Here is a 20,893-nt window from a genome sequence, read left to right as displayed (position 1 = left end):
TCTGCTTTGATAAAACAATTTGTTGATAAAATATCATGCGCCATGACATAATGAATATAAAATCAGTTTCATTTGAAACGCTCTATTAGACGATTATCTTGTAGATATTGTCCATAAATATATATATGTCATGTGAATTCATTTGTAATCAGCTGATCCAGTAAGTGATATCCCTCCGAATGCTGTAATAATCAATCTGTATGTGTGTCTATGTCGGTCATGCTTATTAATATCAATTCAAGCAACAGATTATTAGAACGTATAATTTTCGCTTGTGCCATTTGGTTCGCTTGAATCGAAAATAATTGAAAATATTGCTGATTTCTTTTTAAATGACTATCCCTAATATGAATATTTAAAATTTTTCATTTTTTGTTTAACTAATTTGGTTAAAATTCAAGAAGAGCAACACGCATTTTGCTGCAAAAAAAAATAATCCGTTATAGTTAGAGTACATAATTCATCATCATATGTTGTACATAAGCATTTGTCTGTTGTATATAGTTTCATGTCAACGTAGCATGGAATTTGAGTGTGTTCGGTGTGAGGAGTCTCTGACGTAGATGAAAAAAGGGGGCAATGCGCTTGCACACAAAACCATCATCGTCATCATCATCACAAGCACGCTAAGCACTGTGTGTATTCATTTCGGTGGCAAAGCTTTTGGTGTGCATGACAAAAGAGGGATAAAAAAAAGCGAAATGAGAACGCGTTGTTCGTAACATCGACGGAAGCCACAAAAGCGCGTTCGATTCAGTTTCAGATGAATGTTTCACATGGAATGTCGTACAAAGAATTAAAGTGTGATCTAATTTGATTCGAAGCACATTGAATGTGTCATCGAAGCAAAATAGTGACAAACCACACATAATCGAAATAGTCGACAGCAAACAACAAAAAAGAACAAAAAAGAACAAAAGAAAATATTTAATCCAATTAATGTGTAAATAAAATATACAAAGTAATTCTCTCTCGGTATATGGAATAAATAATTTAGTAGAAAATTGGACAGTTTTTTCTCTTCTTCTTCTTATTCATCTTTTCAAAACGTGATTATTTGCTTTGGAATTTTGTGGAAATCTAATGAATTTTGGACGAAATAAATTCGTAAACAAATGAGTGTGAACAAAAATGACTGATTGAAAAATTCATATAGTGAATCGATAAAGTGTGGCCACTTTGTATGCTCATACGGTTGAATGTGATGAAATACACATTATTAAAATAATCGACATAAATTGAGTAGATACGTCGAAAGTTTTACTCGCTCATCACCGCTGTCCACCGCTGTGAAACAGCACGGCAAAGTGTTAAAAAAATATTTCAAATTGAAATTTGCCGATTATGTCAGTTTGTCATAATCGAATCCAATAAATGCCTCCTTTAAACATTTATTACCACACTTAATTGAACTGGAAAGAAAACTACAAATCATTTGATAATTTTTTGTAATTGAATTTTGCTGTCTGTGAATGGTTCCAACATTAAATTTAATTTTGCTGAGTGTGCATCATGTGTGTCAGCGAGTGCAAGTGATAAGAAGAAATTTTGTGTGTGTGTACATTACAGCTGTGTGTATGGCTTTACAACTAGACACATAGTGTGTAAAACCTGTGTACGACGTTGATAACATTTTTGCTTTCATTTACTCTTTATCTTCCTTTCTCTTTCTTTCTTTATCTCGTATCCAATTGCCTCCCGCCCCCTTCCCCGCGATAAAATCAAAGCTCTCACAGACATCCAGGAATCCGTACAAGTGAAACCGTGTGTATAAGGAGCTGTGCGGGATAGGACACAAACAAGAAATGGTGCCAAGGTATTACATTCAACTTGTATCACATATACTTTGCGTACAGCGTAGCGTGCAGCTATAGAAACTGTCTATGATAGATATATGTATATTTTATTCAATATATTCATATCCACTAGTGTGTATCATGTCATTTGCGAGCCGCCTTAAGCATCGTCTGCGTATATATGTGTGTGTTATGGATTGGGATTTATGTGAAATCGTTAAACTTTATTCATATTTGGGAATAAATGCATACAATCACTTTTTCTTTCTTTCTCTCTGTGTGCGTGTTTTACGTCTGATGACCATCGTTATAAATCGTATTGTCACACAGCAGGTCCAAAGAATATTTAACGAATAATATACTTTATAAAAGAGAGAAAATGGCTCATTTATAATAGAGGAAATGAGATTCAACTTTTATGCAAATGAAACAAGATTAAACTTTAACCGAAAAAAAAAACGACACCAACAAATTTGGTTCGTTCCTACATCTTATGGAAATTAACTTCGACATTTTGAGAAAATTGAATTTTCTTTCCTCACATCGATAAGAAGTTTCAAAAATAATGAGTTGCAGCTTACTACACAATATAATAAATAAAAAAAAAAAAACAACGACTACACGAAACATGGAACGACTCGATGCTTCCTATTTGTGCATTCATTGGACGCTAGACAAAAAAAAAACAAACATATTTATATTTCAAATGGTGTTTGTCATCATCATATATGTGGGTCATAGGCAAAGTAATAAAATGCGGAACTAAAACCCCCCGTATATTACATGTTCATTCATTTGTTTGGAACATTGCATTGAATCATCGAAACTAAGTCACGGCATGCATACAATTTTGCACAAAGCATTTGACATTTTCTATTATTCAGTGTGTGCGGTGAGATTACAAGACGTTTTACACGAGTTCTTCGAATTGAGGCATCATCGTTGCAGCAGAGGCACCAGAACAAATACACAAACAAACGCCTCAAATACAGTTAACCCAATGGCCAATAAATATCAATGGAATGTAGATCAAGAAACTTGAATGGAATCCAATTTCCCCCCTGAAAAAAAGAGAATAAGCGAACTATTTTTTTGCCTTTATTCTTGAAGTTCTCCATAAAATTTACCTCTGAACACGTTTTCCAACAACAGCACACTCGTTCGTGCAAAAGAAAGAGAAAATTGATTAGGCTCCGTGCCAACATATGGCACACAATTCATATTGTGTTCGTTCGAATGCGTTTGTATGCAAGTGCAGAATTTATGACAATTTTCCTGAATACACGTTTTCTCATGTCCGTCGACATTCCTTCGAACTCGCTGGCAAATTGAATGCAATATCAGATGCACCTTCGTGCATCACACCAAATACGTTTTTATGCCATTTTTTTACTACAATTCTTCTTCTACATTTTGGTTACGTGTTTATTATCATAATCATTAGTTAAAATGCGGCTTTCAAGAGCCAAAATACAAGAAGAAAGAGTCGATCCGATGGGATAATCGCTTGCTAGCGTTATTTTTACGACGCACGCAAGGCAATATTACTCGCCTTTGATCACGCAACTTATTCATTTCAGTTTCTTGGCATGAAAAATTGAATTAAAAACCGCACTTTTTACCGTTCACGATGAGTACATATTTTATTTAAAACAAAAGCGCACAACCATCGAACAAAAACCAACTCACAATTCAGCGGTTTTTTTTTTTTGTTACTCACAATGTGTGTGTATGCGTTGAACAATGTATGGAGTGCTTAATTAGCAGCATAATTAAAATCTCATATGGGTCAAACACACCATCCAAGCAGCAAAAATTACAAAAGCGACCATTTGCTCCCCATTTTCAATTATATATGTTATGTGCTTAAGAGTGTACAGGATAAAACAGAATATGTCATATGAAAAACATTTTCCAAATTTTCTTAATTTTTTTTTCGTTTTTTTAAATCAATTTTATTTTCATATAAATGCTGAATTTGCACGCTCAATGACTGCAATAAACACAACATTTATGGACTATGAATATAAACCAGGTGGTTAGTGTCGTTTTTGAATGCATTCATTGTTGTTTAATTTTTGATTTTCGTATTCGGACTTTTTCAATTCATTTGCAAATCTAAAACACACATATGCCACTTGACATGAGTGTGTTCATTTCCTCGCACACACACATGTACGAATCTAATGTCTAATTCGCATTTTATAGTTTGTTGATTATAAATATAATCAAATATGCAAATGAATGTTGAATACGATTAAAAAAAGAAATCCAAAAACGACTGCATTTTTACGACATTATAAAATGAAAGAGTTTTTAATAAAATTGCCATTTTAAAAAGTAACAACATCAGCCAGTCCCATTTCCTATTATTCTAAAATGCAATTTTGTGATTTCATTTTCAGGTCACACAATTTATAAAACAGCCAACACCGCAATGAGAGTTGATTTTCAAACGAATAGCTCACCATATCTTGGAATTGTAAGTAGCTATCGTTTTTTTGTTCCTATTCGTTTTCCACGCGCGTCACGTATGTCATTTTCAATTGAATACACACTCAACATTTCATATCGAATAAAAGTGTAATGTAAAAGAAACACTTTATAGGTGGGAAAAAAAGCACTTACAACACTTTGACTGTAATTTTTGTCAGAGTTCATCTTGTATATAATAATGTCACTTAAACCGTATCAAACTTCCTTTTTTTCTATTTCTATATTTTTCTTTATGTACTGATTCTTCATTGAAAATCGTCAAGTCCGCAACTTGGTGTGCACTTGTCGCATTCATATTTGGAGCTGTCACCGTAATTTCATGTTGGATACGGAAATGCAGGTATTTCAACACATTTGCATACATTCTGTGATTCGATTTATTCGTGTCTTGTCCGGGGATTTAAAAATATATATCACATCGAACTAACATATGTACACATAGTTTAAGTGCAAGTCACGGCACTTTGGGGGTGAAAAAAAGGGAGGAGCGTCACCAAAAAACGATGAAATCAATTGCATACTTTTTTTCAGTCAAGTTTTTTCGGTTCCTTTTTTTTTTTGCCACAATCTCTTTTGTTATTTCGTTTTCCCCAATTGCAACCGCACAGTAAAAGTTATACACTTTCAGGCTATGATTTTTTTTAGAATTCTGCGTTTTTTTCTCGACATAATCGTCTTTTATTGAATCAGAACAGAAGGTACATCGTTGAAATGGCTAATATTTGCTCAAAGAGAGGAAAAAAGAGAAAAATTGGTGGAAAAGGCAAAGCACATCCGACGAAGTCAATTTCAATCAATCTGATAAAAAGAATCGTGTTCAATCAATGTGAAAAGTAGAAAAACCGAAAATTTTCAAGTATGGATTGATTACATAATTCGTCTTTAGCGTGAGCTGTTCATAATTGTTTTTGATTTGAATCTAGTCCGGAACTCAATAATTGATTTACTCGTCGCTCGTCGGTGCTTTTCTGGTCGAATAATTTAGTAGAGTTGTTTTTTTTCTTCTTTGATTTATTTTCTGCTATATAAATATTCCTGATCATATCGTTGCTAAACGCTATTTAACCCTGGAAACATGCCAAAAGTAAATAAACAAATTTTGCACGGATGTGTATTTTGACTTCGTACAAAACCAATCTCAGCGCAACTTTTTATTCGACATACGTCGTTCGTAAAATGAATTCCATTGTACGGTATAAATAAATCGACAATCAGTTGGAAATAAAAAAAAGAGAGAGAAAAAACACGATAAATGCGTCATTTGCCTCGATTTTTGTGAAAATATGATAGTTGGCGTATTGTTTCAAAGGCACATTTCAGCAATTAACGATTTTCCATATTCAAATCTATGCTGCTGGTTATTGCTACTTCGACTAAAGTATTCACATTGTTGACAAATAAATCCTTTGATGGTGAAGCGCGGTTGAAAGGAAGAAAATAGTGAAACGACTCAAACATGATTTTACATGACGTCAAATGCCAGACATGCAGCGCACTTGCAATATACCAATTTATTTTTGACGATATAACTTTTGAGAGAGCGGGAGAGAGAGAAAAAAAGGGGTATGGCATGTATATTGCTTTATAAAAATGAACTTTGAACTCAAACACAACATATCATTGTTTAGAACACACATTTTTTTCACAATTGTTGTGAATCATTTGAAAATCGCACGTACACGAAACAAATTCGAAAATTCCTGTACTTTATGAGTTCAGATAAGGAGCTCCATGGCAGCGAGCCCATCGGTTAAGTGCATAGTTTTACTCTCATATTTATTCACTGTTGTAAGTAATCCTTGCGAATTTCTATTTGAAATTTTGTTTGAGAACTCAACTCATTACCATTTATTGTGAAACAAAAACTATTCGACGTAAAGACTTCATCATTGTTGTGTTTATTGTCATTTAAGCCACTACTTCTTCTTTGCTTTTGTTTGTAAAATCAATTGATGACAAGCAAGACATGCACCAAATGACCGAATTTTATGGCGTAAATTCGATGGTTCAAATGGGTTAAATGACAGGCAAATTAGAGTGCACACACCCATTTCGATAAATGATGAAAAAGCGTGTTTGTGTATCCGATTTTTTGTTGACTCATCATGACAACGTTGTGATCAGCAGAGATGATATGGTATGGAAAGTGAGTCGCTCTCTCACTGAAGAGAGAAAAAGAGATGAAAATAAAAAGGATGGAAAATGTATCAGACTTAAAAACATAATCTTAATTTATTGCCAAACTCAAGTGGGCATATTTTATAAACTCAATCCCTTAAATACTCGATGACACTGCTGACTTGCACTCGAAGAAAAATGACGCACACATTTCACAACATTCGGTATTTTAAATTATATTTCATAAAAATTGCGCCAGATTTCATGGCGGTTGCACAAAGTCCCGGTTCAGATGTGCAATTCTCCTCGGGCCCTCTTGGGAATTCCGATATATATTTTTCATTTAATAATCTGAACCAAAGCTTTATTGATATCAATAATAATAATCCGATCATATTGAAAACTCTTTCACTTCGATATTGTTAAAATGTGGCAGAAAATGCTTTTGAAATATGCTGCCATTGAAATGATGCCACACTTTATTTTTAATCATTCAAAATTGATCGCCCTTCATTATAATTTATGTATCGTCGTCATGGCGAAATGAAAGGTGTAATTATAGCATTTACCTTCTCAATTGAATTATTACGGAACCATTTGCCAGTTTCCAAAATCATTCCCTTATTCATTTAAATGTACATGTATGTGCACGGTTCATCTAGTTTAAGAGATTTATCGCACAGATTACATGAATTTCCTCTTATATACATCGAAGAATCCATACATTCTTCGAACAATTAACGGCAACGAGAGACGTGGAAGAGTCATTTTCCCACCTAAAGTAATCAATAATTCATGTCCATTTTGTGTGCGCGTGTGTGTGTGTCAGTAAAATACGATCACAAAGTGAACAGCGGATATAAAATGAAATACGATTCTCAACTATCGTTGTTCTGGTACAATGAACGAAACCAAAATGAACAAGATTGGTTCCCGTACGTTGCTCGAACTATTGACTGACTTTAACAGTTTTCTTCTGTTAAGCAAACATCGCGCTCTCGATACCAACCGCACAATACTTCATAATATGCACAATGGCCAATCTCGGCCAAGTCATAAACGAGTGATTTAAGGGCATTCGGAATTAACATTTTATGCAGCTGGAAATTGCGTGCAAATGAGTTTGCATATTTTGTAAAACAAAAAGGGAAAAAACCTGCACAAAGCGTCAACACATTTAAGAGCAGCCATAGCAAAGACCGATTAAGCTGGCGTGTCGCGAGCCACAATACGTGTTACATAATGAATAACTTTGCTTATGAAATTAAACAAATCGGTCGAAAAGAAGAAGAAAAATCGAAAAAATTAAAATAAAAAAATATATGTCTTCATTGTGGGGTTGTTTGGCTGTGGCATTTTGGTTTGACCGATTTTTCAGTTTAGTCGTTATTTGGCGTGGGTTTGGTGACAAGTGTTTGTTTGAATGGCTTTATATAAATAAACATGCCAAAGAGTACACAATAGAGAGAAACGATTTGTTAACTTTGTGCGCATAGCAATAAATAAATGTTTAAATAAATACCAAATTTTACAACGCAATTTAATATCGAAAGTTTTAAAGTGAGTTTTAGCTATAAACGTGAGTAACTTAAAGTTAAAGTCCATATATGTTAAAATGTGAAAGTAACTACATTTTTTGCGAACGAAAAAAAGCGTCGAATCATCGAAAAGTGAATTTCCGATTTTGCATCATTGCAAAAGTAATTAGTTTAATGGGAATAGATATTTACCGTATATTACTTTGCAGCCTCAAACGTGTTTCCATATGAAAAATTGAATTTTCCATTTTTTTTCTCTTACCACAATATTTATATACATACAGTGTATGCAATGCACTAAAAATATCGAATAAATTATTAAAACGCGGAAACGAAAATAAGAAGAGAAAAAAGAGTAGAACCGAAAAATAGATAAAAACTATAAATATTCTACCCTCCATCTATAAAACACATGGGGAAAAAAGTTTACGAGTGCAAGTTGCATTCAATGCAATAAAAATCATTTTTGTCCATTCGTGCAGTTCAATTGGAGTATTTGTACAATTCACTGGAGTGTTTGAGAGACGTATGAGAGGAATGTGGGGAGAAAAAGCAGGAAAATTCGATTATATCATAAGTGTATCCACATCTGTGACAATTGTGGCTTTTCGCTTCAGCAAAATGCTGTCGTTATATGATTATCAATCGTATTGTGAATATAACGTCGATAATTCATTTTCTGAACATTCGAAATCAAGTTTATTTCGATGTGTTGGTTCAATTTTATTGTTTCTTTTTTATGTTCGAATAATTTTTCGAGATATAGTTCTTGTATCACATTTTATGTGTTTCGAAGCAGAGATTTTTGTTACTTCTTCACCAATTTTAGAGCCAATCATCAAGGATCGAGCCAAAAATAGAAATTGGAACATTTTTTGCTTCGATCCATGGTATATAATTTTAAATTGCTGATAATAGCTGCAAAATATTGGCGAGAAATCGATTAGCAAAAATAGTGACGAAATGCAAGAACATAGTTCGCGAACGATATCTAATTTCCACGATTGATGAGAAATTACTCTACATTTTCCATGCAACAACAGTAAAAAACGGTTTACAACGATAAAGTCAACGATGACATAGATGAATGGTACAGATGCTGATTTTCTACTAGACATTCCCACTCTGTGGTGGTGTGTGAACTTTTTGCCCCTATTTGTGCTCTCGCGAAAATGTTTGAATTTAATTTGAATGGAGATTTTTCAATTATAGTATGCTAAAGCAAATGAATTTAAATTGCGAATACACCTGAACAACAAGATATATATGTATATGCATGTTTAATGCGGTTGAAATACCAATGTATAATGGATGATGAAACTACATTTCAAACACAAGCTCATATGCTGTGTGAAAATATACTAATTAGTTTACTTTTGACTTTTCCATGTGTGAACACCGTTGTGAGTCTCGATATTAAATCCTTATGGCAAAAAGCGTGCTTCTTTGGGGAATATTTTCATCATTTTTATTGGATTAATTCACGAAAGAAAAAAAAACAAGCCAAACATTATCTATTTGCTGTGTGTGTGGAAACTATTTATTTTATACGTCGTAGGTGTTTGGTTTTCTATATTCAGAGTGAATATATTTGGAAGTCAAAACTTTGCAATATGATAAATGATCATAACATCATTAATTTATCGTTACATCAGATGAATCTGGAATACCGAGAATTCTCCCCACCGAAAACTGAAATAAAAAATATATATATACAGGGTGTCTCACGAAATAGGGCCACTCTTAGGGGGTGGGAATTTTGAAAAACCCTTTAGGGGGTATGTTGGGGGTAAAAATAAAAAATTTCTATCGGTGTAGAATTTTGAATTTTTCCCCAGATGAGGGCAGAGGTCTCAAAAAATTTCTCTCGTCATTCTGAACAACTTTGTAGTACATTATTTTTTGATCGGATGAAGTTTTGCAAAATTTGGGGCACCCCCACCCCATCTGAGGATAAATTCAAAATTCTGCTCCGATAGAAATTTTCTATTTTTTACCCCCAAAGGGTTTTTCAAAATTCCCACCCCCTAAGAGTGGTCCTATTTCGTGAGACACCCCGTATATATATCCAACTTTGAATGACTTTATATCAAATAGTGCATCCCATAAATACATAAAATCAACAATATTCTACCTCTCAACTATTTTATGAAATTATGTGTATAGGATACAACAACGGCAACAAATTCAACAACATCATTGCCACAAACCCGATACTATCAGTCACCGCCACGTTCGGTGTCGATATTGGTGTACAAAACCATAAATTCGGTGTATAAAAGTAGTCGCAAGATAATCGTACGAGTATGCGAAGTGGCCAGCACAAAAAAAGTCAAACCATTCAAAATGTTTAATTTATATTCGACAATGAATCGGCGCAATGCAGCCGACGAGAAAGACCAACCAAAAGAGCTTGAAACCACCGGTCATGATCGCTTTTGTCAAATACGTCCATCCAGGTAGACACACATACAAAATCTAATCCTTCGTTAATCCATTATGTTTATTCCAACCAACCAAAAAAAAATCCATATGAGAAAGAATTAGAAAAAAAAGAACGAATAATAATCGAACTTTATTGGAATTCATATATGAATCTAGGTCTTCATATCGTAAAAAACGCAAACGAAATGTTCGACGCGCTCAATCGGCGGCCGAATTCGATCCGCGTGCACTATCAGCTGCAAATAAACGAACTCTGTTCACGTAAGCCACAATTGTGTTTTTGATTGTTTGTTTTTATTTTTTTTTTTTTTGAGAAAAGAAAACGTGCCTTTTCTCTTTTTTCATTTTAACGTTAATAATGTCATTAGTTTTTTCTTGGCAATTCACATATTAACTGTGGAATTCAATTTATATACAGAGGCAGATCCGTTAGTTCAGAGCAAGAAAATTCAGAAAGCGAACAAACCGAAAAGTCTCCATTGGTCAGTGCAAAACTGGAAACGTTTGCTAAAATGCTATTCAATCGCGCAAATTCATCATCACAAGACAGCACTGGTGGCAGTGGTGGTGGGAATGGTAGTGGTGGTATGGGCGGCACACAAAAAGAAAGCAGTTCATCGCCAACCAGGTGGCTATACGAAGAAAATACAAAATTGTTTGACGCTATTTTATGAACTGCGATTATAGTTGTTAAACCTATTTATGAAAAAGTTATGAATGTTATGTGAAAAGTTTTGTTTTTTATGCCATAAATGTATTAAATAGCTTCAAACCGTTGATTGTAACGAATTTGTGGTCTTTGAAATTTGAATGATTGTTGCTGAACGTAGATTAAACCGATAAACCGATATATCGATTGTTATCGAGTTGCTCTTTTATTTATCTCCATTTTCTTGGAAAAAGTTGTGCCATTTCCGTCATCATCAAATAATAATTGAATGTCTTTTTTATACATTTTCCATCAAAATCCAGAAAATGTGCTCATTTTGCTTGATAAATGTAGAAATATTAAATAAAAACCGCTCGACATTTTACCATACACACAATTTCAATCACTTCGATACTTACGAATCCAAATTGAATTTCCATTGTATGTACCATTTTCCAAATGACTTTTCAAATGAATTGGCCAGATCATATAAATTAATTCTCTCACAATTGTAGATTGCACTCTGTTCATTTTCTTCATTTTTTATTCGGACCGATTTTAATCCTTTCTTCAACATACGACAATACAATTAGTATTTTGCATGAGAACGACAGCATCTGGTGAAAATGCACTTTAGCAACAAGATGCCGTTATCTTTCATTCGAAAAATTTATTCATAAGAACAAATGAAAACTAATTGGGGTGTACTCATCTGTCCTTTACTCTTAGATGTTTCTCTCTCTCTCTCTCTGTGTTTTTTTCATTCTTCTCTGAGTAAATGTTCGGAACATTTTAAAACTAGGTTAATATTTATATCTATATATTTTTGTTTAAAAAACATTCGTATTCCATCAACAATTGCGTGAAATGATAAAAAAAACTCTCGCTTCGTGCAACCCAGAGAGTAAATGACTCGAGCAGATATTTTAAATTCATTTTGCATTTACCAATTGGTGAACACAATGTCATACACAGCCATCTAGACAGCCATTAACTCAGTTTACATTAGCTTGGTATTTTCATATTGCATGAAATATTTTCGAGAGAGAGAAGATACGGCGAAATAAATGAAAATTTTACTTCTTTCTGAACAAAATGTTGTGTTTATACATAGATAGATTGTTTGACTTGTTTTGAGTCTAAATGCAAACAAACTTTCCATTCATGTTTTCTCTTCGATAATTGAAATAGTTTTGATGACAATGTGCATCGATGTATTTGAATTCGCTGTTTTTCTTCGATTTTTTTAAAATAATATTTAAGTTATGTTCATTTTCTGACGACTTTATGTCGTTTAGTTCTGCCGAGCCGTTATTGTGTTGAAAACTACGAACATTTTTCATTTGAAACACACAAAAAAAGTCTGTATACTCGGTAGGTATTGTACAATGTACATAATTGTTTGGTTGCGAAAGCTGTAAAACGCTTCTTTTCTTCTTCCGAAAACTTTATGCGGAAAACCCCTTTTTCGTATGTGTCAACATTTGTGTTTTTGTAATTAAAATCCATCTTTTGTATGAAATTTATATAAAATGCAATTGAAATATCTGCTTTTAACCGCAGGAAGGGAGTGGATTCAAAGGGAACGCATAGAATATTTATATAGTTGTATATTTTATAATTGGATCGTCGTCGTCGTCGTCGTCGTCATCATCATCATTAAAATAATAATCAATTGGTTATTGTTGTGCAATTTAAAACCATAACAGTAAACAAAGTCAACAACTCGCGACTTGTTTGCCGTCGATGTTGTCCAATCCACAAACAATGAATTTAGTTCGTGCATTTTCTCATTATTTAAAACTGTTATTCATTATTTTTTTATTGATTTGTGCATTTCCAATGAACTTTGAAACGAAAAAAAAAACTTTAAAACTTTCAACGAGACTTGAATTTCTGTATGTTTTGATGTTCAAACTTTTACCAATATAGTTGGTTTTTTTTGCTACCTTGTAATGTGCTAGTAAATCATAAATTTGTTTACTAAATGTTCCATTTTATCATATTTTCACTGTATTATAAAAGTCGTTAAAAGTTACTAATAGTTATTGTTAATATAATTTAAATAATTGCTCGATTGATTCATCTTCTTACGTTATTTTTGCTCATTTTCCATTGAATTCGATGTGTAGAAACAACTTGAAATTCCAGTACTCCGCATTGGATCCGGGGATGACAGCGACCGAACGAACGCCACGCGAACGAGCCACAAGAGAAAGATCATACATTTCGTGTCAGGAATGGACGGAAAAATCGGCGGGCCGCTATGAGATCATGGCACATTTGGAAGAAATCGGATGCCGACCGAATAAAAATTGGTTTTTGTTAAGTGATACAACTGTACGTACGGATCGATTGATGACATTAATTCCATTGCCAGCCGATTGTATTGCATTGGAAGAACTTTCACCATCCGATTCACCGAAGGGAGTGCTCATGGAATTGCTTGGCTCACTGCAACATCCATACGTTTATCCGGTTTTAGATTTAGGCATTTTCTACTCAAATCAAACACATTATGCGTGTCTTGTGATGCCATTTAATGCGCGCGGCAGTCTCAAGGATTTAATTTACAAAGTAAAGTTCATGTGATGCACCTGATTGAAAAAATGTCACTAAAAATTGTTTTTTTTTTTTTGTGCTATGCATCGTGCAGTCGCAATGGAATGATCCATGGAACCGTAAATATACAAGAAAATCAACATGTTTGCCGCTGTCACAGGTTGGTGCTTATTTTCAATCATTCTGCTTTTACAGCCAGAAGAAAAAAATTAGTAGTCACTCACAGAAGTACTCGAAAGAAAGTTTATTGTTATCATTTTGAATTCATTTATTCACATTTAGTTCACTTATGTGTGCTTATTTCACGAATACAAGCGATTTGTTTAATAATACGATCTTTTTTTCCAAATATTGTACAGGTGCAACGGTTGGGCCGACAAATTTTGGAAGCATTATTGTTTTTACGGGAACGGGGCTTTCCATCTCACGGCCATTTACATTCGGGGAATGTTATTCTACAGAATGGTGTAGCTCGGTAAGGAACATAATTTATGATTTATATGTTATCATCAACATCATCAATTTTTCCACTTGTCAACGTTCATTTCATATGTAATATTTCCGATGGACATTTCTGCGCCGAAAATATTTACAGAGATATAAGGGAGGAACACTAACAAAAGATAGAAATGAGAGAGATTGAGAGAGTGGATGGGGGTGTTGTATGAATTTTACTTGAATGCACACCATTAAAAATCGATGTCCTTGTTGTTTCATATTAATCATCCATAAACCATTGAAATAATATGACACATATTTATTCTATTCTCATGTGACCATATAAACCAGCGGCACAGAAATTTGCGCACATATTGATGATAATATATTATTGTGTTATTAACTTCGTCGCAAGTAAACAGAGTTCAATTAGATTTTCTATGATCGCATGCGGAGAAAGAGAGCGAGTGTGTGTTGGGATTGTGTGGGTGTTTCGTGTCACCGTTGTCACCACCACATATGCTACTGTGCAAAAGCTTCACGCGAACAAGCATGGCATATATCTTATTTCGTTGGATTTTTATCGATGTATTTGAATATTTTACAATTGTTTTATATCTTCTTGTATTTCGGTTTCTGCATGCATTCAAAATTACCGTGTCTGTAGTATACACCTGTTCGGGAATCGGTTTTTGGCTAATCCATTTGTGGTTATGACGCAAACCGACAATTTGAATATTAAACCGAGCAAATCACCATAATAAAATAAACATATGCATGTTTCGTTCATGCATTTCATATATGCTTGTAGGCTATCGGGATTGGAAAATGGTTTATTGGGCTTAAATTCAAAAGTGAATGCCGTCGTTTGGGCAACGAACATTGTCGATGTCGAGAATATGGATATTATTTGCTTTGGACATTTATTGTTTGAAATGTGTACGGGATATGAGTTGCCGTCACCGCGACCAACAGCTGGCCATTTGCAATTGGATTTAGAAAGATATCCACAGGTATGATTTTTTTTGCATAATTTTCGCCTTTTGTATGTACACTTGTACAGAATGTCCCAACCGGATTAAATAAATCAAATTGCTTGGAAATGATACACGAATAGTATATAAGATGGAACGATGTTTTGTAATTGAATATAGGTGGTTGAAGTGCTACAAATGATTTTTGAATCGCCCGATAATCGATACCCAACCGTCGAGGAGCTTGTGCTATGTGATTTATTTCGCAATATCGATTTGCGTGAGATGCGAGGTCCATCAATTTCGGTTAGTATTTTACTTGAATAAAGAAAAAAACAGCATTTATCATGTTGATGAAGAAATTATCATTTAATGGCTTCGGTTATGACTTTCTTGGTTTTTTTTTTCTTCGTCATTTTATAGTCATTTAAACATGGATTAAGCATGTCCACATTGAACCTGTTGAATGCAGTGCGTCGAAGACAGGGCGCATCGTTAAATGGTTCGTATAGCGAAGGTTCAAGCCCGTGCACACCGCCGTCAACACCACGACGAATCGGGTAATTAACACCATTATACACGGACCTTTTGTTCGCATTAAATCGCCATTTCTTTATCGTTTGACATTGTCGTTTCTAATTTATTTCTTTACATTTATCATTTTGCATGCAATTTATGATACGAAATCACCGGACGGGTGATTCGATTTGATTTCATTTGATTTCTCTCTATCTATATCACCATTTGCAGTACATACGGTGCACCACTTCACTTTGATTTTCGATTTGAAAACCAATAAAATTTAAGCAGCATTTTTTACAACACAATGTAATTGCATGATTGTTTTTTCTTTGTTTTGTTGATTTTAAGCCGTTTTATTTATTTTACCGGATAATTTTTGTTGTTGTAATAATACAAAATTTAGTCAAGCATTTTTTTGAGCTTTTCAATAAAAATTGAAATTTACACCACAAAATTTGGCGAAAAATAATATATACTAATAAAAAAATTGCTTTTTGTTTCATTTTACTCCAAACATAAACACACTCGATTAGATTGCGTGATGTAAATTCATTTGACATTTCAAGCGATTCCGAAGATGTTTTGGATGAAGTTGTAATAACAGCGTCTTCATCGGAATTTCATCAATTTCATGGTTTTCTCCATCCATCAATATCGTCGCCAATTGCATTCTTTGACAATAGCATGCATTCAATGGAATCAATGCCATCAACATCAGCAAATGTTGGCGGTGCAACAACAGCACCAACAACAACCAGTTCGTTGAGTATTTCAAATGAAATTACAAATGAAAATTTGACAATTCCATGCTGTTCATCGGTCACCATCTCGCCATCAACATTTTCAAATCAATTGACAACCGATTTGTGTACGACATCGAAAAATTCAAAAAGTCGTCGAATGGAGTATTCGATGCGTGGCACAAAAACATGCAGTAGCAGTAGCAGTTGTAACCCATCCCAAGATTCAGCATTCGGTTCAATGACAGATGGTGAATTATCAATTGCATCAAACAGTTGCCGAATGAGTAGTTTTCAGTCAATGTCATCGCCAATCGATGAAAGTGTCGAAGATTCAATAACTGGTTTACCTGGACCATCGCTAACATCGTCACTGTCACGTGCATCGACCACATCGAACAACGAGAGTATTGATGTGCCCGATTACAATCCCACACAGATGGCAGTCGCATCATCTGCGTCCGATTTTAATTTATTGAAAAAGAAATCGGCATCGTTTGGTACAACATCATCCAGCGGATTGCCCATCGAACCGCCAACCATTTTAGTAAACGACGGTAATTCATTTTATACAACATCGCCGGCCAAAACATTTGACACCATTCAAGTGTTTTCACAAAAGTATCGGGTGTCATCGTTTGAGGATATGTCAATGAAACGAAATTTCTTGCGAAATGTGCATAAGCAAAATTTTCGATCGCTTGAAGAAGAGCGTCGCATTGATTCGGCATTTACGCCAGTGGTGAAAACAATGCATTCACATCATCGTTCATTTGATGCTGGCCATCGTAATATTAATAATTCGGAAAAATTTAAAAAACTTACGCACGTTTCGTTTGCCAGCAAAATATCAACGACACGCGAACGGCACACCGTATGGAAAAATAGTATTTTAGCAAGAAAAAATAATCTGATCAAGTCAAATGAATCGCTACACGATTATAGTGGATCGAGCGGTTCGAATAGTGGTAGCCCAAAAACGGCCCAACAAAACGAATGCTTTTACGATACAAAATTACGGAAACGTGTCAATTCAACAAATGAACTATGCTCAACATATCGCAACGATGTGGAGGGACGATTCTCAGCACTGACCGATGATTTAAAATTATTTACACAAAAATCATGCTCAGAACGTTATTTACTTAATATGACAATGCTCAGGCAAACGACAATTAGCAATGATTGCGATGAATGCGATGAAGACGAATCGAATGGGGCACATCGATCGGAAAATGAAAGTTGTATGGACGAAACATGTAGCAATAGTTCAAACAGTGGATACGGTCATATTACACTTACGAATAGTTCAACCAATTCAAAAACCGAAAATAACAGCACCGATTCATCGCCCAGTCATCGAAGTATGTGCAAAATAATCGGTGGCATCGAATCAGATAATCGACACATCGAGGAAAAAATTCCATTATTAGACGGCATGGAAATGTCTCCGATCAGTCCAGTAGAAAATAATGATATGTTGTGATATTCTCAAGTAGAATTGTAAGAATAAAAAAAAAGAGAAACAAACAAACAATCGACGACAGTGAGCACACACACTACGTATGGGATATAATGTGTATAACGGAATAACAAAATAATCGATAATGTCGTTTTAGCGCGGTGATTTATGGATTCGACGATGGCAACTAAATCCGAACGGTGGTAACAAGTATTTAATTGCGATAAAGTCACTATGTCAATACTACATATATAGTTGAATAAAGAATTTTAATTAGAAATCATTGCAAATGCAATCCAATCAAGAACAAAACCAAAATGAAAATCTCTCCATAAATCAATCACCTATACTCATTCTGTAAGTACTGACTTCAAACCCCCGCTTCTCGCACATTACATGAAAATTCCAAATAGAAATGAAAAACGACAAACTGAGTTCAACATAGTTCATTAGAGTTCATTTCAATAATGAATAATTGTACGTAGCTTTACTGAAACAAATATAGACAAAATCAAAAACCACATACAAAAAAAAGAAAATCGTGAATATGTCAACATATTCAAAATTCATGGATTTCCCATTTAGAAATGTTTGTTACAATAAATATATTATTTATATATACCTACTATTGAATCAAATTTAAAAAAAGACTTGACCTTTTATCGTTTATATATCATTATAGTGTTTAGATTATTATATTACTTTTTGGTCTTTACACAAACACACAACAACTGAATAAAAGAAAACAACTTATATGTATAAGAATTAATCAGACAATATGAATGATGAATGCATTTCTCCTAAAAAACCGAAACACAATCCAATTCATGAATTGAAAATCTTTGGAAACGGAAACCATTCCAACCACTTCGAGTATCATACCGAGTTTCTTCATTTCATATCGACAATTATAGAAACGTTTGTTTGAAGAAAAAAAATCTATTTCGTGCCGTCCTATACATTTCTAATCACACACAAATTTTGCTTTTTCTGAATATTTGGTTTAAAATCGAATTTTTTTTAAAATACTAACAGTGTTTCCATAATCAACAGTTGTTTAGTCACAAATACACCAGAAATTCGATCGAAGAGAAATGTTCTTTTTCTGTGTGTATGTCCATTTAACTTTATCTTTCCTAAAAGTTCCTTCGTTTCTGTAGTATTTAAAAAGTTTTGCCTAATTCTGACTCCTTAGTTTTTAGTTAAAAATCGGACGAACGGGCGACAAAATTTTCGTTCGGAAGTCAATTTTAATTCATTTAAGCGTATATAAAGATTTAAAAAAAATATATCATAAAATGTTGAGATTGAACGTAAATCATCATCCTGTCATGTTGTGTTAAAGTTCATTCTATATAGTATATTCTTCTGGGTCCAAACTTGAACAAAATAATTTAAAAAGTGTCTGTTGAACATTGCAAAGTTCATCTCAAGAGAGAGAGAGAGAGAGAGAGAGAGAGAGAGAGAGAGAGAGAGAGAGAGAAGTGGATGAAACTATTTAGTCGTAATATATTCAAAAGATATCTATCCCGTTGACGATTTTTCGTGTGACCACACCATAATTGGTTTTTTGACTGGCATTGTGTATAAAACGAGTACAATGTTTTAATTTGACAATAAATTGATGTTTTTAACATTTTAACGAAGCCAAAAAAAATCGAGAATGAACCAAACCAAAAAAGCGAAAAAAATCAAAATATTTAATTTCGGCGCGCCTTCAGAAAAAAGCTTCAATTCTTTTAATGCAAAAATTTAAATGAACCGATATTTTTAGGATTTAGTAACTTGTTCTTTACATAAATGGAAACGACAAAATATATATTTTTTGCACATTCAATATTTCCATTCCTTACTCATTTGAACCAACAACAAAAAATTGCTTAATCGATATTTGCACATTACCAAGAGACGATTCGTTTAAATAGTGAATAAAAGATACCCATATTTCCCCTTTCTGTCGTCATTCCGAACGAAGTGAACATTACATAGTAGAATGTCGAACATGATCTATGAATTATCAATTGAACGGCTTTCAAAGAATATATTTTATTTTTTCTTTGAAAACGAAGTTGATAGAAAATTTATTTGTAGTTCCATTGTGTCTAAATAACACCTTGTTCAATATATACAGCGTATTAAACTTTAAACGTGCTGAATTTAGGCGATTAGAGGATAAAAAATATAAAAAATTTATAATTTCTCAAAAAGTCTTATTGATAGTATTTCCGACCCGAGATCAATTATAAGATGAAAATAAGATTTTCTTCTTCTTCGAATCCTCGAGGAGGTCACAACAGAAAACTGTAAATTATTTTTCATCCAAAACAATGTTACTTCATGAACATTCTAAACGAAATGTCATTGTAACTATTTCCCAGTGGTAATCGAAAACATTAGCTTTTTTGGGAATTTGTCAAATTAATGAAGAATTTCTCTTAAATGTTACATTCTCTAAAGATAAAATCTCAAACAGTTCAAGCGTCCACATTGTGTTGAACTGTGTATTTTAGTGTAGTATTGATACAGTACGGTCTGCTACATCAGTTTTAAATGTAAACATTTAATAAAATACTATAATTATGTACAGAAACAAATACGGCATTTTATTGCTGCCAATATAATTGCTGCCCTCGATTTTCAGCCAAACTAAAAACAAATATATATATATCTGAAAAGATCACGCTCACCTTATTTTACCGAAACAGAGAAAATAATATTTACATATTTATTCCATCAAACAATTATATTAGAAACGAGTGAATATTTAAATAAATTCTATTATATATATACAATAACGGTTTATGATATATAAACTCAATACTTTAGAATAGTTGAATAAAAATTGAACGGAATAAATCCGTTTTTTAATTCCCGAATTGACAAAATGCTCGACTACCAAAAATATAGATGAAAAATATATGTGAGTTTACCAAAACCAAAATCAATATTAAACTGAAACAAAAAAAAACCTATAACGAACTACAAATCCATCTCATATCAAACAATAAATGAATAAAGCATACAAAACTAAAATAGAATAAATGGAGTTTTTCATTTAAATTTTGAATTGCATTGTTGATTCTTTGTTTTCGAACAATTCAATTTTGCTGTCTTTTACTCTATCGAATTGTGTGTGTACGTGCAGAATCACAC

The 20,893-nt window shown here is 33.5% G+C and overlaps 1 protein-coding gene across 13 annotated transcripts; it reads left to right on the top strand.

Moving 5' to 3' along the window:
- Positions 1–774: 774 nt before the first annotated feature.
- Positions 775–20,754, top strand: LOC116336913 (slowpoke-binding protein). 13 transcript variants are annotated; one of them, XM_031761124.1, is made up of 12 exons: positions 4,245–4,278; positions 4,556–4,632; positions 10,115–10,407; positions 10,550–10,654; positions 10,812–11,021; positions 13,175–13,619; positions 13,699–13,764; positions 13,964–14,079; positions 14,854–15,055; positions 15,197–15,322; positions 15,440–15,576; positions 16,072–20,754. In XM_031761124.1, exons 2-12 carry the CDS (start codon positions 4,612–4,614, stop codon positions 17,762–17,764), a joined length of 3,414 nt encoding a protein of 1,137 aa, XP_031616984.1. In that variant the 5' UTR covers positions 4,245–4,278; positions 4,556–4,611; the 3' UTR covers positions 17,765–20,754. The 13 variants fall into 13 exon arrangements, with proteins under 13 accessions (XP_031616993.1, XP_031616988.1, XP_031616996.1 ...); XM_031761138.1 differs by lacking the exon at positions 16,072–20,754 and adding an exon at positions 15,767–15,843; XM_031761133.1 differs by lacking the exons at positions 10,115–10,407; positions 10,550–10,654; positions 10,812–11,021 and adding exons at positions 775–943; positions 1,728–1,816 and having other exon boundaries at positions 4,202–4,278.
- The last annotated feature ends 139 nt before the right edge of the window (positions 20,755–20,893 follow it).

The sequence above is a fragment of the Contarinia nasturtii genome, unplaced genomic scaffold, assembly GCF_009176525.2.
Source record: "Contarinia nasturtii isolate CC-2019 unplaced genomic scaffold, AAFC_CNas_1.1 Cnas_scaffold_220, whole genome shotgun sequence".
NCBI lineage: Eukaryota > Metazoa > Arthropoda > Insecta > Diptera > Cecidomyiidae > Contarinia > Contarinia nasturtii.
The sequence above is the reverse complement of the archived record's forward strand: the minus strand, read 5'-3'. Positions and strand labels throughout refer to the sequence as shown.